Genomic DNA, 15,265 nt, shown 5'->3' with positions numbered 1-15,265 from the left:
GGATGAGCCGCACATTAGGTCATTAATAAATTATGTACTTTGCACTTGATGATTAGAATTATATGTTATTTAATAATTATTTATACAGTATGAATTTATTTAAGCCAGCAATATTGTACTTATTTATAAATTTATCATTCTCTGTCCTCCCCCTATATCTGGTGGTACCCATACAATGTTTATATACTGTTTGTTTTTAAATTAATTGTTAATAAAAGATAATTTAGGCTTTCTACTATTGTCCTCGCTGTCTATATTATATTTAGTTTATGGCCCTGTTCATATATCACAAAAGGTGTGCTGTGTTTACTAAAATATTAGTCAGCCTACACGTCACTTGCCATAGCTGACTGCATGTTGTATAGTTAGGTGGTCACAGGGCTTCAAACAGCGCTCAAGTGCTATATGGAAATGTCAATTGATCCCCGAAGCAGCAGCAGCAGCAGCTTTTGTAAATGACTGAAGTGAATAACTACAATACTGCATTTACAAGTTGTGGCTGCAGTGCAGATTTAATGCAGCCCAAAAGAGATGATGTCCTTTACTGTAGTTAATGAATCATGGTATCCAATAATCTTCAGATGGTAGCGGATTATAAACCTTGTCTCCATGTTGGAACAGCCCTACAATTAAAAAAAATATACATTTTACATTACTTTTTGTAACATTATTAGCTATTTTCAGAATCAGTTACTAATTTTAATTTCCTTTAATAATTTTGTACAAATTTATATTTTATTATGATATTGCATCACTTTCTAAAGTCTTTTTCTAATACAGTCACCAATCAAATCAAACAAAGTAAGAGTATCATTTAGAAAAGAGCCCTAAGGGTAAAAACGCACTTTGCTTTTTACCTGCTTTTTCAACTGCAGCGTTTAATGCCAAAATGGATGTGTTCTGCTTTTCAAGCAAAGTCTATGGGAATTTGGTTTTCTAAACCGCACTATGCAGTTCAAACTGCAGCCTTTTTGTGGCAGAACTTTGGGCAAAAACTCAGCTTTGAAGTGCAAAACCCAAATGGCAAAAAAGAGAATTTTGTTTACTTACCGTAAATTCTTTTTCTTATAGTTCCGTATTGGGAGACCCAGACATTGGGGTGTATAGCTTCTGCCTCCGGAGGACACACAAAGTACTACACTCAAAAGTGTAGCTCCTCCCTCTGAGCTTATACACCCCCTAGAGAACCAGATCTAGCCAGTTTACTGCACAAGCTGAAGGAGAATAGCCACCCACAAGTAAAAACAGAGCAAGAACCGGAACAACCGGAGTCTCTGTCTACGACAACAGCCGGTGATAACACGCGGAACAAGAAACTGCCAACAGGGAGGGAGCTGGGTCTCCCAATACGGAACTATAAGAAAAAGAATTTACGGTAAGTAAACAAAATTCTCTTTTTCATTATCGTTCCTATGGGAGACCCAGACATTGGGACGTCTCAAAGCAGTTCATGGGTGGGAATAAACAGAAAAACTGAGAAGTAGGCGGAGCCTAACTTCACAAGTGGGCGACAGCTGCCTGAAGGATGCGTCTGCCCAAGCTCGCATCTGCCGAAGCATGAGCATGCACTTGGTAGTGCTTTGAAAAGGTATGCAAGCTAGTCCAAGTGGCAGCCTGACAGACTTGCTGAGCCGTAGCCTGGTGCCTGAAAGCCCAAGAGGCACCGACAGCTCTGGTCGAGTGTGCCTTGATCCCCGGCGGGGGAGGCACCTGAGAACACAGGTAGGCCTCCGAAATGGTGGACCTGATCCAACGGGCTAAGGTCGGCTTAGAAGCAGAGAGGCCCTTACGCCGACCTGTGGTTAGCACAAAAAGAGAGGTGCACCGCCTAAGAGCAGCGGTGCGAGACACATAGATCCGGAGCGCCCGCACCAGATCCAGAGTATGCAACGCTTTTTCAAAGCGATGAACAGGAGCCGGACAAAAGGAAGGTAGGGTAATGTCCTGGTTAAGGTGGAAAGGAGAAACCACCTTAGGGAGAAAGTCCGGAGTCGGACGGAGAACCACCTTGTCTTGATGAAAAACCAAAAAAGGTGACTCCGAAGAGAGCGCAGCTAAATCAGAGACTCTCCTGAGGGAAGTTATGGCCACTAGAAAGACCACTTTCTGTGAAAGACGAAACAAAGAAACCTCCCTAAGAGGTTCAAAGGGGGGTTTCTGCAAAGCCGTGAGAACCAAATTGAGGTCCCAGGGATCCAAGGGCCGCCGGTAAGGCGGAATGATGTGAGACGCACCTTGCATGAAGGTGCGGACCTGAGCCAGCCGGGCGATACGCCGCTGGAACAGCACTGACAGAGCCGAGACTTGTCCCTTGAGAGAGTTGAGGGACAATCCCAGCTGCAGACCGGACTGTAGAAAAGACAGAAGGGTCGGCAAGGAAAAAGGCCAAGGAGAATGGCCGGAAGAGCGACACCAGGACAGGAAAATCTTCCAAGTCCTGTGATAGATCTTGGCAGAGGAAGACTTACGGGCCCGAGTCATAGTGGAGATGACTTCAGGGGGGATACCAGAAGCCGTCAAGATCCAGGACTCAAGAGCCACGCCGTCAATCTGAGAGCCGCAGAATTCTGGCGGAAAAACGGACCTTGTGAGAGAAGGTCTGGACGGTCCGGAAGATGCCACGGCACCTCTACGGACAGATGGAGCAGGTCTGGGTACCAAGCTCGCCTGGGCCAGTCCGGAGCAATGAGAATGACTCGACGGCCCTCCATTCTGATCTTGCGCAGAACTCTGGGCAAGAGAGCTAGAGGGGGAAACACGTAGGACAGACGAAACTGGGACCAGTCTTGAACCAGAGCGTCCGCGGCGAAGGCCTGAGGATCGTGGGAGCGAGCCACGTAAACCGGAACCTTGTTGTTGTGACGGGACGCCATTAGGTCCACATCCGGAGTGCCCCACTTGCGGCAGATTGACTGAAACACTGCCGGATGCAGGGACCACTCGCCACTGTCCACGGTTTGACGGCTGAGATAATCTGCTTCCCAGTTTTCCACGCCTGGGATGTGGACTGCGGATATGGTGGACTTGGAGTCCTCCGTCCATTGAAGGATGCGTTGTACCTCCAACATTGCCAGGCGGCTGCGTGTCCCGCCTTGGTGATTGATGTAGGCAACTGCTGTTGCGTTGTCTGACTGGACTCGGATGTGCTTGCCCGCCAACAGGTGGTGAAAGGCTAGGAGAGCTAGAAGCACAGCTCTGGTTTCCAGCACATTGATCGAGAGGACTGACTCGGACGGAGTCCAAGTGCCCTGCGCTCGGTGGTGGAGACATACCGCTCCCCAGCCGGACAGACTGGCATCCGTGGTGAGAATCACCCAGGACGGGGTCAGGAAGGAGCGCCTCTGAGACAGAGAGAGGGGCAGAAGCCACCACTGAAGAGAGCTCCTGGTCTGTGGCGACAGAGCCACTAACCTGTGCAAGGAGGAAGGAAGCTTGTCCCAACAGCGGAGAATGTCCAGCTGCAGTGAACGCAGATGGAACTGGGCAAAGGGAACAGCCTCCATTGACGCCATCTGACCCAGCACCTGCATCAGGTGCCTGATGGAATAACGGCGGGGCTTCAGCAGAGCGCGGACCGCCAGTTGGAGGGACTGCTGTTTGACTAAGGGCAACTTCACAAGTGCCGGCAGAGTCTCGAACTGCATCCCTAGGTACGTGAGACTCTGGGTCGGAGTCAGAGTGGATTTGGGAAGATTGACAATCCACTCGAATTGGGCTAGAGTGGCAAGAGTGAGCGAGGCACTCCGCTGACATTCTGCGCTGGATGAAGCCTTGACTAGAAGGTCGTCCAGGTAGGGATTCACTGCCAACCCCTGTAGGTGCAGAACCGCAACCACTGCTGCCATGACCTTGGTGAATACTCGAGGGGCCGTGACTAACCCGAAGATGAGAGCCACGAATTGGAAATGTTCCTCTCCGATTGCAAAACGTAGCCAACGCTGGTGTGAAACTGCAATTGGCACATGCAGATAGGCATCTCTGATGTCGATGGATGCCAGGAAATCCCCTTGGGTCATTGATGCAATGACTGACCGCAGAGACTCCATGCGAAAATGCCGCACCTGAACATGCTTGTTGAGAAGCTTGAGATCCACGATGGGCCGGAAGGAACCGTCCTTTTTGGGGACTAGGAAGAGATTTGAGTAGAAACCTCTGAACCGTTCCCGGGCGGGAACCGGTACAATTACTCCGTTGGCCTGCAGGGATGCCACGGCCTGAGAGAAGGCGGCGGCCTTGGAGCAGGGGGGAGTTGACAGAAAAAAATCTGTTTGGCGGGCTGGAAGAGAATTCTATCCTGTAGCCGTGGGAGATGATATCCCGCACCCACTGATCGGAGACGTGTTGAAACCACACGTCGCCAAAGTGGGAGAGCCTGCCACCGACTAAGGACGTTGCTGGCGCGGACAGATAGTCAAGAGGAGGCTGCCTTAGTGGCAGCAGCACCTGCGGTCTTCTGTGGACACGCTTTTGTGCGCCAGCTGGATTTTTGGTCCTTGGCAGTGTTAGTGGACGAGGCCGAGGGCTTAGAGGACGACCAGTTGGAGGAACGAAAGGAACGAAACCTCGACTGATTCCTACCCTGGACAGGTTTCCTGGTTTTGGTTTGTGGCATGGAAGTACTCTTCCCGCCAGTAGCTTCCTTAATAATTTCATCCAGCTGTTCTCCGAACAGCCGGGACCCAGCAAAAGGGAGCCCCGCAAGGTACTTCTTAGAAGAAGCATCTGCCTTCCACTCTCGAAGCCACAAGATCCTGCGGATAGCGAGGGAATTAGCCGAAGCCACCGCAGTGCGGTGAGAAGCCTCCAGCATGGCAGACATGGCATAGGATGAAAAAGCCGAAGCTTGAGAAGTTAAGGCAACCATCTCAGGCATAGATTCCTTAGTGAGGGAATGCATCTCCTCCAGAGAAGCAGAGATGGCTTTGAGAGCCCACACTGCTGCAAAAGTCGGGGAGAACGAGGCCCCTGCCGCCTCATATACAGATTTGGCCAGAAGGTCAACCTGGCGGTCTGTGGAATCCTTAAGCGAGGTGCCATCAGCCACTGATACAACGATCCGGGCTGAGAGTCTAGACACCGGGGGGTCTACGTTTGGTGAATGAGCCCACTCCTTGACCACCTCAGGTGGAAAGGTAAAACGGTCATCAGAACCACGCTTTGGGAAGCGTTTGTCAGGGCAGGCCCTGGGCTTGGCCACAGCGGCCTGAAAACTGGAGTGGTTAAAGAACACACTCTTTGTCCTCTTAGGCGAGGTAAACTGGTGCTTTTCTGCCAGAGAAGGTTGTTCCTCTGATACTGGCGGATTGAGATCCAGTACAGAATTAATGGACGCAATCAAATCACTAACATCTGAGTCACTTTCGGACAGACCAATGGGGCACATGGAGGTAGTCTCCGAGCCCCCAGTAAAGGCATCCTCCTCATCCTGCGAGTCAGCTTCTGAAACCGAGCCGCGGGACGAAGGAGAGGGAGCCCTGCGTCTCTTTTTAGAAGGACGGGGCCTGGGACCAGATGATAAATCCTCTGTGAGCTCCGGTCCTGAGAGAGACCTAGCAGCAGAGGCACCCTGTGAAGGGGGCTGATGCATGCTCAGCAAAGTCCTGGACAGATGTCCCATGGAGTCAGCAAAAGACTGGGAGATAGACCTGGTTAAGGATTCTACCCAAGCCGGGGGTTCAGCCACAGGAGCCAGAGCAGCCTGAGAGACCCCTGGGGGTGCGATTTCAGGCTGAGGCATCGTCAGGTTAGAGCAGGCATCACAATGTGGATAGGTGCTCGGTTCCGGCAGTAGGAGCCTACATGCAGTGCATACTGAAAACAGCTTTGGAGCCTTGCTCCTCGTGTGAGACATGCTGCTGGAGTGGGGGCTCTGCCAGAATGACCCCCAGAGAGTATATACAGAAGGTCCACAACCGGAGGTTGTGGCTTACCAGACCGCTGGAGCGGTTTGTGTGCCCTCCAGATCCCGAAGCCCGGACTCCCAAGCACCTCAGCAGGGATGCTGCAGACCAGTGGTGATCGCAGGGAAAAACGCTGAGAAAATGGCCACCGGAGTGAAGAGAGGGGGCGGGGCTCACTCTGAGAGCGGGATCTGGAGGGCCAAAGAGATTCACGGGGAGGAGACATGTACTCAGTGAGGAGTGTCTCTCCCCTTTGTAGAACGGCCGCTGGGCGGAGCCGCGCTGTCCCTCTGCATGGATGACATGCGAGGGCAGTGAAACCGAAAGTAGGCCTCCGGCGAAGCCGGGGCCTAAATTTGAGCGGTGCGGCCGGCGCGCAGGCACCATCAGCGCGGTTCTCAGGCGACAGCCAGAGAACCCGCCGGAAATGTCATAAAAATCACTCAGCACACTCTCCCACAACAATAAAGTACAAGGGACCCCCACATATAAACGTCTCAGGTACTTAGCTTGCTGAGACGCAGGGTTCCAAGTCCCTGGGGATGAGTGCTCCGTCCAGCAGGATCCTGAAGGGCTGCGGATGGAGACCGGTCTCATGCCAAGCATGGAGAACCGTGCTGGCTCCCACTTCAAGCCAGAGCCCCGGAGGGATGGTGAAGGAGCACGGCATGTAAGGCTCCAGCCTGGGAATCAACCTTAACAGCACTGCCGACACAGTGGGGTGAGAAGGGACATGCCGGGGGTCCAGGCTTGGACCCGCTTTTCTTCAAACTCTTTCCAAAAATGAAAAATCCGATGAGAATGCATGTGTGGATGTATGACCTCCTGAACACAAAGCGATAAACTGGCTAGATCTGGTTCTCCAGGGGGTGTATAAGCTCAGAGGGAGGAGCTACACTTTTGAGTGTAGTACTTTGTGTGTCCTCCGGAGGCAGAAGCTATACACCCCAATGTCTGGGTCTCCCATAGGAACGATAAAGAAAACAATTTTTGCGGAACGAGCTGTACTTTTAAATGAAACCAAAATTTTTACTATATAGTGTACTGGAAAACGTCAAAAAAAATCCAAATGCAGAAAAATTGCAAAAAAAGTGCAATAGCACTATTGTTTTTGAGATATTGTATTCACTGTGTTCAGTATATGCTAAAACTAATGTGTGGGTGTGATGTCACAGGTCAGTGCGAGTTCATAGACACCAAACATGTATAGGTTTACTATTATATAAGGGGTTTGAGTTGTTAAGGGGTTATATAAAAAATCGGAAGTTTGTCCGAAAAAAGTGGCGCACGTTTTACACCATATTCAGTGACCCGTAGCGTTCTTATTTTTCGGGATATATGGCTCAGTGACGGCTTATTTTTTGCATCTCGAGTTGACGGTTTTAACGGTACAATTTTTGCGCATATGCTACGTTTTGATCGCCTGTTATTGCATTTTGCGCAAAATTTGTGGAGACCAAAAACCGTAATTTTGGCGTTTGGAATTTTTTTGCCGCTACGCTGTTTACTGATCAGATTAATTAATTTTATATTTTGATAGATCGGGCGTTTCTGAACGCGGTGATACCAAATGTGTGTATATTTTTTTAACCCTTTAATTTTCAATGGGGCAAAAGGGGTGATTTGAACTTTTAGTTTTGTTTTTTTTTTTAATTTTTCAAAACTTTTTTTTTTTTATTTTACTAGTCCCCTAGGGGGCTATATGGATCACCAATCCGATCGCTCTGCCACATCTGCTGATCACAGCTATACAGCTGTAAACAGCAGATATGCTCACTTTCTGCTTCACTTGGCTCCGTGCTGATTGAAACCGAAAGTATTCATGTTAGCTACAGGAGTCATCACATGACCCTGTGCTACCATGACAACCACCAGAAGTCACGTGATCACGTCACGTGACTTCCGGTATTGGCCAGTAAGTAAATGTTTACCGCCGATGCCGTTATAATGGCGCTGTCACATATTGACAGTGCCATTTAAGGTTAAACGGCACGAGCAGATAACGATTCTGCTCGTGGCTAGCAGCCACACATCTCAGCTGTCAAAATCAGATGAGATGTGCTCCGATCGCGGCATGCTGCCGGTAGCATACCGCGGGCAGTAATACTATGACCGCTAGGACGTAATATTACTGTCCGCGGTCGTTAAGGGGTTAATGCCCTTGCCATTTTCTGTTTTGTTTCTTTTTTTTTTTATTTTCCTCCCCTTCGCCCATATGAGGGATTGTTTTTTTTGTGGGCCAAGTTGTACTTTTGAATGAATATTCATTTTACCAGTGCCGTGAGTTTGCAAAAAAGAGCAATTCCCCAATAGTTTTTTGTTTTTATGTACCATGTTCACTATATGGTAAACCCCGGCCTGGCAGTATGATTCTCCAGGTCACTACAAGTACATTGATACTACACTTGTAAAGTTTTTTTTTAATTTAAGTGGTGAATAAAAATTAAATAATAATAAATACATTTAGCATTTGGAGCCATTTTCCGAGAACCATAACATTTTATTTTTCAGGATATAGGTCTATGTTATGGCTTATTTTTTGTACCCTAAGCTGATGGTTTACTGATTCAATATTAGGGTATGTGCCCACATTGCGTTGTGTCCCTGCAGAAATTTCTGCAGCGATTTGAACAGCACACGTGCACTTCAAATCACACTGCGTAATGGATGCAGTGAAAAAGCCGATTTCATGCGCTCTGGATGCAACCCCCATCATAGACAGAGCAGGACCTGCATACAAAGCGCACGAAATAAGTGACATGTTGCTTTTTAGAACGCAGCGTTTTGGCAGCATGCAAATCGCTGCGTTCTAAAACGCAACGTGCGCATGGATTATGCGCAATCTTCATAGATTATGCTGGGGACACAGAACGCATGCAGTTACATAGCGGGGCAGATAGCAGCATAACTGGCACTGCATGTAAATACGCAACGTGGGCACAGAGCCTAAGGGTGGCTTTACATGCTGCGATATCCGGCCCGATATCACTAGCATGCGACCCACCCCCATAGTTTGTGCGAAACGGGCATATCGCTGCCCGTCGCGCACAAAATCTGGCACCCCCGTCACACATACTTACCTGCATAGTGACGTCGCTGTGACCGGCGTACCGCCTCCTTTCTAAGGGGGCGGTCCGTTTCGCCGTCACAGCGACCGCCCAATGAAAGCGGAGGGGCGGAGATGAGCAAGACGTAACATCACGCCCACCTCCTTCCTTCCGCATTGTGGCCGGAGGCAGGTAAGGAGATGTTCCTCGTTCCTGCGGCGTCACATGTAGCGATGTGCACTGCCGCAGGAACGAGGAACAACTTCGCCCCTGCGACAGCAGCGATAACTGGCAGCGGACCCCCATGTCAACGAGGAGCGATTTTGGACGTTTTTGCAACGATCCAAAATCGCTCCTAGGAGTCACACGCTACGACATCGCTACAGCGGCCGGATGTGCGTCACAAAATCCGTGACCCCAACGAGATCGCTGTAGCGAAATCGTAGCGTGTAAAGCCCGCTTAAGGGTAGATACAATGTTTTGATCGCCTCAGTATCTTACTTTGTTTTATTGCAATGTTGTGGCGGACAAAAAACACGTAATACTGGCTTTTTAAATTTTTTTGTCATTACGCTGTTAACTGATTAGACTAAGTTATCTTATATTTTGACAGATTGGACATTTCTGAAATCAGGAATACCAAATATATGTATTTTTTTTTATAAATTATTGTTTTATATTCAATTGAACATTTATGTTTTTCTTTTTTTTTCATATTTGTAAACTTTTTTTCTTCAATTTTAATTCATCAGCTTCAGCACTGCCTCTGCAAAAGAAGTGATGACTCCCTATGAATGCCACCTCACAGGTATGACAGCTGTGAGGCGGCATTCATAGGATTACTGTCATGACAGACACAGGAGTCATCGGCTGACCCTAGCTGTTATGACAACCCATCGGCGCCCTGTGATCACATCACTGGGCCGCCGATGCGACCATGGAATGACATGACAGGTGTTAAATTCTGCAGTCAAAACCCGCATAAAGGGCAGCGACACAACCTTTGACGTATATATGAGTCAAAGGTGGTGAATGGGGTTAAATTGCACCCCTTACTCAGTGTGAAATACGAGGGCTGATTTGTTCACTTGTTTTCTGAGTTCACGTCTTTATTCAGATCCACAGCTGCAAATTTTGTCACATTTCCTAAGAAGAATGGTCATGCACATGCAGCTTTTATTTTCCTGTCAAAATGACAGAAACCATGAAGGAATCCAATGTAAGGCAAAGTCAGTCATGGGTGGCATCGGTCATGAGACAGATCCAGCACTGAGCTGTGGTGTAAATATATACATCAGTATTACCTGTGTGGAATATGTACTAATGGAGCAGATCCAGTAGGGCCAATGTCTTTACAGCGCTCTTCCCATCCTTTAGTAAGCTTGCAGAGTCTGGCAGGATCTCTATCAACATGAACCTGCACCTGCATTGATAAGATCACAACATGTCTAGTGTTTCAATAAATAAAAATGACAAAATGCACATGACAGTATATACAAGCAGATAGACAGAAGCCATCGGTTTTTTCCTTAAAGGGAATCTGTCACCAGGTTTCTGCTTCCCCATCTGAGAGCAGCATAATGTAGAGACAGAGACTCTGATTCCAGTATGTGTCACTTACTGAGCTGTTTGCTGCCATTCTGATAAAATCAATGTTTTCTCTGTTGCAGATCCACCAGTTATACAGAGCCCATGAACGTGCTGGACTGCCTGACATCATGTCAAGTAGTCCTCTAATGATAATTTCCTGCTGATTAAACAGTGATTTTATCAAAACTACACTAAATAGCCCAGTAGGTGACACATTGCTGGAATAAGGATCTCTGCACCTACGTTATGCTGTTCACAGATTAGGTGGCAAAAAAACCTGGTGACAGATTCCCTTTAACTACTTCAGGAAGTTTTGGGAACAACAAAAAAAGTAGGATTTTTGTGTATTCACCGTAAAATCTCTTTCTCTGAGTCTTCATTGGGGGACACAGGACAGTGCTGCTGTCACTAGGAGGCTGACAGTAAGTAGACACAAAAAGTTAGCTCCTCCCTAGCAGTATACACCCCGAGTCGGAGGCGGACCCAGATCAGTTTGGTGCACAAGCAGTAGGAGGAGTACCAGAATCACCATACATAAAACAAAGTCATAACTAAAATAATGTAGCCGTGCTAACAAATGGTCTATGAACATAAGACCGCTGAAAATGGCAGGCAAATGCAATTAAACAACCAAAACACAAGCAGGGTGGGTGCTGTGTCCCCGAATGAAGACTCAGAGAAAGGGATTTTACCGTGAGTACACAAAAATCCTACTTTCTCTATCGTTTCATTGGGGGACACAGGACCATGGGACGTCCAAAAGCAGTCCCTGGGTGGGAATACATAAGCACCGCAGATAGGAAGAAAAAACGGCCTCCCTCGGTGGGCTTGTACAATAATCGAATGCTCTCACCCTATTACAGGTGTGCAACTTCCGCCTGCAAGACCTTTCTCCCAAAACTGGCATCTGTTGGTGCTGATGCTTGGGTGTGAACATGATAGAACCTAGTAAAGGTATGCAGGCTAGACCAGGTGGCGGCCTTGCAGACTTGGTCGGCCGACGCCTGATGCCTAATCGCCCAAGAGGCTCCCACTGCCCGGGTAGAGTGCGCCCTTACCCCCCGCGGCGGAGACCTGTCCCGAATCCGATAGGCCTCAGATATGGCGGAACAGATCCATCTGGCAATCGTGGCCTTGGATGCCGACGTACCCCTCTTGGGACCGGAAGGAAGGACAAACAGACAATCCGACTTACGGAACGGCGCGGTCCTGGAGACGTAAATTCTGAGGGCGCGCACCAGGTCCAGGGTGTGCAAGGACCTCTCCAGGCTGTGAGAGGGACCAGGACAGAAGGACGGAAGGACAATTTCTTCGTTTAGATGGAACGGTGAGACCACTTTTGGCAGAAAGGAGGGATCTGGCCGGAGAACCGCTTTGTCCTGGTGAAAAACCAAAAAGGGGGCACGACAAGAGAGAGCTGCCAGCTCTGACATCCTTCGAATAGAAGTGATGGCAACGAGGAACACCACCTTCCAAGACAGGTGAGAAAGGGAAGAATCCCGCAAGGGTTCGAAGGGAGGATCTTGAAGTGACCCTAGGACTAGATTAAGGTCCCACGGTTCTAGAGGCTGACGATACGGCGCAGCAAGGTGGGCAACTCCCTGGATGAAGGTCTTAACCTGTGGGCGAGAGGCGAGTGGCTTCTGAAACAGGATTGACAGAGCCGATACCTGGCCCTTTAGTGTGGCAAGCGAGAGACCCGCATCTAGGCCTGACTGCAAGAATGCCAATAATGACGGAAGGGAGAAGGCGAGAGGAGAAGAAATGCTGTGTTCCTCACACCACCAGAAGAAGACTTTCCACGTGTGGTAGTATATTCTTGATGAAGATGGCTTCCTGGCCCTAATCATTGTCTGTATCACCCTTGAAGAAAAACCAGCCTGAGCTAGAACCAAGGATTCAATAGCCAGACCGTCAAATGTAGGACCTTTGAGTTCTGGTGGAAAAGAGGTCCCTGCTGCAGAAGATCTGGACGGTCTGGAAGGCGCCACGGAGCGTCTGCGAGGAGCTGAGTGAGTTCCGCGAACCATGCTCGCCTGGGCCAGTCCGGAGCCACCAGAATGACTGGTATTCCTTCTGCCTTGATCTTCTTGAGGACCCTCGGGATCAGAGGAAGCGGAGGGAAGATGTACGGGAGACTGAACTGGATCCATGATAGGGTGAGGTCGTCGACTCCTAGCACCAAGCGGTCGCGGCACCGCGCGACGAATTGTGGAACCTGACAGTTGAACCGGGAGGCCATTAGGTCCACATCCGGAGCTCCCCATCTGCCGCAGATCTGGTTGAAGACTTCCCTGTTGAGGGACCATTCACCGGAGGCGAGGCCTTCCCTGCTGAGGAAGTCCGCCGCCCAATTGTCCACGCCGGGGATGTGTACCGCTGAGATCAGGGAGTGATGAGACTCGGCCCAGTGCAAAATCTTCTTGACTTCTTGCATCGCCTCGACACTCCTTGTGCCTCCCTGGTGGTTGATGTACGCCACAACCGTGGCATTGTCCGACTGGATCCTGACCGGGCAACCCTGTACTAGGTGCCGAAACTGCTGCAAGGCTAGCCGGATGGCTCTTATCTCCAGAATGTTGATCGGGAGATAACTCTCTCGAGGTGTCCATCGGCCTTGCGCTGTGTGATGCCGGAACACTGCCTCCCAGCCTTGGAGACTGGCGTCGGTGGTCACTATCTTCCAGTGGAGCGGGAGGAATGACCTTCCTATCGCGAGGTTGCGTCGATTGATCCACCAACGAAGTGAGTGGCGGGTCTCCGGTGAAAAATGAAACCTGCGGTCCAGAGAAAAGGGAGGTCTGTCCCACTTCCTCAGCAAGGCCAGCTGGAGAGGCCGGAGGTGGAACTGGGAAAAGGGTACTGCTTCCATCGCCGCCACCATACGACCGAGGACTCGCATACCGAACCTGATGGAGACCTGGCGCTGACGTCGGAGAACGCGGAGGTCTCGTTGCAGGGAGGACATCTTCTCCTGTGTGAGGAACACCCACCCTTGGGTGGTATCAAATACCATGCCTAAAAAGGTGATCCGTCGGGCCGGGGTAGGAGAGGACTTCTTCCAATTGATCAGCCACCCTAACCGTGAAAGGGTGTCGATCGTGACCTGAACCCCAAGACGACAGTCCTCGAAGGAAAAACCTTTGATCAACATATCGTCCAAGTACGGAATGACCATAACACCTCTGGAATGTAGGACGGACATGGCAGCCGCCATGATCTTCGTGAAGGCTCTGGGGGCGGATGCGAGGCCGAAAGGAAGAGCCGTGAACTGGAAGTGATCCTCTGCTATCGCAAAGCGGAGGAACTGTTGGTGAGAGGTGGCTATAGGGACGTGAAGATAGGCGTCTTGAATATCCAGCGATGCCAGGAATTCGTCGACCTCCATGGACGCGATCATGGAGCGGAGGGACTCCATGCGAAACGGCCGAGGCCTCACTGACCTGTTGAGAAGCTTTAGGTCGAGGACGGGGTGGACAGAGCCGTCCTTCTTGGGGACCACAAAAATGTTGGAATAGAACCCTTTGAAATGTTCTGAGGGAGGGACTGGTACCACGACTCCGGCTTGAAGGAGGGATTCTATGGAGTGAAAGAACGCGCGAGCCCGCGCGGGAGACTCGGGAGGGCGAGATTGAAAGAAACGTCTCGGTGGCTTTGAATCGAATTCTATTTTGTAGCCTGAGACGATGATCTCTCTGACCCAGGCATCCGCGGTCAGGGGGATCCACACATGCTGGAACTGAGACAGACGCCCTCCCACGAGTCTGGCGCTGTTGCGCGCCGACCGCGAGTCACTTGGAGGAGCGACGACGATAACCGGAGGAGGACTTCGTGGACTGGCGGGGACGTGAACGCCAGGCAGGATTGGTCTTGAATGACGGGGTCCTCCTGTCTCTCGGAGGAGAGCGGCTTTTCCGAGGTTGGGGTAGGGGGTTGAAGCTGCGAAAGGGCCGGAAACGAGCGGTGGGGCGCCGATTCTGGACGCGCTTGGGGCGAAATTGGGGGAGGGATGTACTCTTTCCTCCCGTCGCCTCGGAGATCAACTGGTCCAGCCTATCTCCGAAAAGACGTTCCCCCAGGAAGGGCAGAGAAGTCAGCGATTTCTTAGAGGCCGCATTCGCGTTCCAGGACCGGAGCCAGAGGGCTCGTCGGATGGCCACATTGTTGCTGGAGGCCTGGGCCGTGCAATTGGCAGACGCCAGAGCTGCGTTGAGAAGGTACTCACCCGCGAGTGAAATCTGCGAAGAGATGTGGACCAGATCCGGATTGGCAGAAATGGCGCGGAGTCCGCTGCATAGAGTGTCCGCCCAGGACATCAGTGCCTTCGCAACCCAAACCGAGGCAAAGGCCGGGGAGAGGGATGTGCCCGCTGCCTCGAAGGCGGAACGGGCCAACCTGTCAATAGTACGGTCTGTGGGGTCGTACCGTTAGTGAGCGGAAGGACTGTGTGAGAAATAAATAAGGAATAACATTTGGAACACCATTCTAAGTCTGAACTGGGTGCAAAAACCTAAAAAAACATCACTATGGGGAGATAAGGTATGCACACCAGTGACTATGTAAGGGGAATACATGAAATAGCAGAAACTGCTGTGTGAATACTGACTTGAAAAATCCAATAGCTATATGTAAGAGTGAAAATGTGAAAAATGGAATCTGCATTACTGCCATGAACATATGAATCAAGAGAAATTTAGCTACTGAATTGATCAATGCAATAGAGCCCCA

The 15,265-nt window shown here is 50.0% G+C and overlaps 1 protein-coding gene across 1 annotated transcript in view; it reads right to left on the bottom strand.

Moving 5' to 3' along the window:
- Positions 1 to 230: 230 nt before the first annotated feature.
- Positions 231 to 15,265, bottom strand: part of CCDC112 (coiled-coil domain containing 112) — a 96,749-nt gene continuing 81,714 nt past the window's right edge. The window contains exons 9-10 of the mRNA XM_075341892.1: positions 10,252 to 10,370; positions 231 to 623 (exon numbers count right to left, since the gene is read on the bottom strand). Of these exons, the coding sequence (XP_075198007.1) occupies positions 593 to 623; positions 10,252 to 10,370 (150 nt within the window). The 3' untranslated portion in view covers positions 231 to 592. The remainder of the gene's footprint in view (positions 624 to 10,251; positions 10,371 to 15,265) is intronic.

Source organism: Anomaloglossus baeobatrachus, chromosome 1 (assembly GCF_048569485.1).
Source record: "Anomaloglossus baeobatrachus isolate aAnoBae1 chromosome 1, aAnoBae1.hap1, whole genome shotgun sequence".
NCBI lineage: Eukaryota > Metazoa > Chordata > Amphibia > Anura > Aromobatidae > Anomaloglossus > Anomaloglossus baeobatrachus.
The sequence above is the reverse complement of the archived record's forward strand: the minus strand, read 5'-3'. Positions and strand labels throughout refer to the sequence as shown.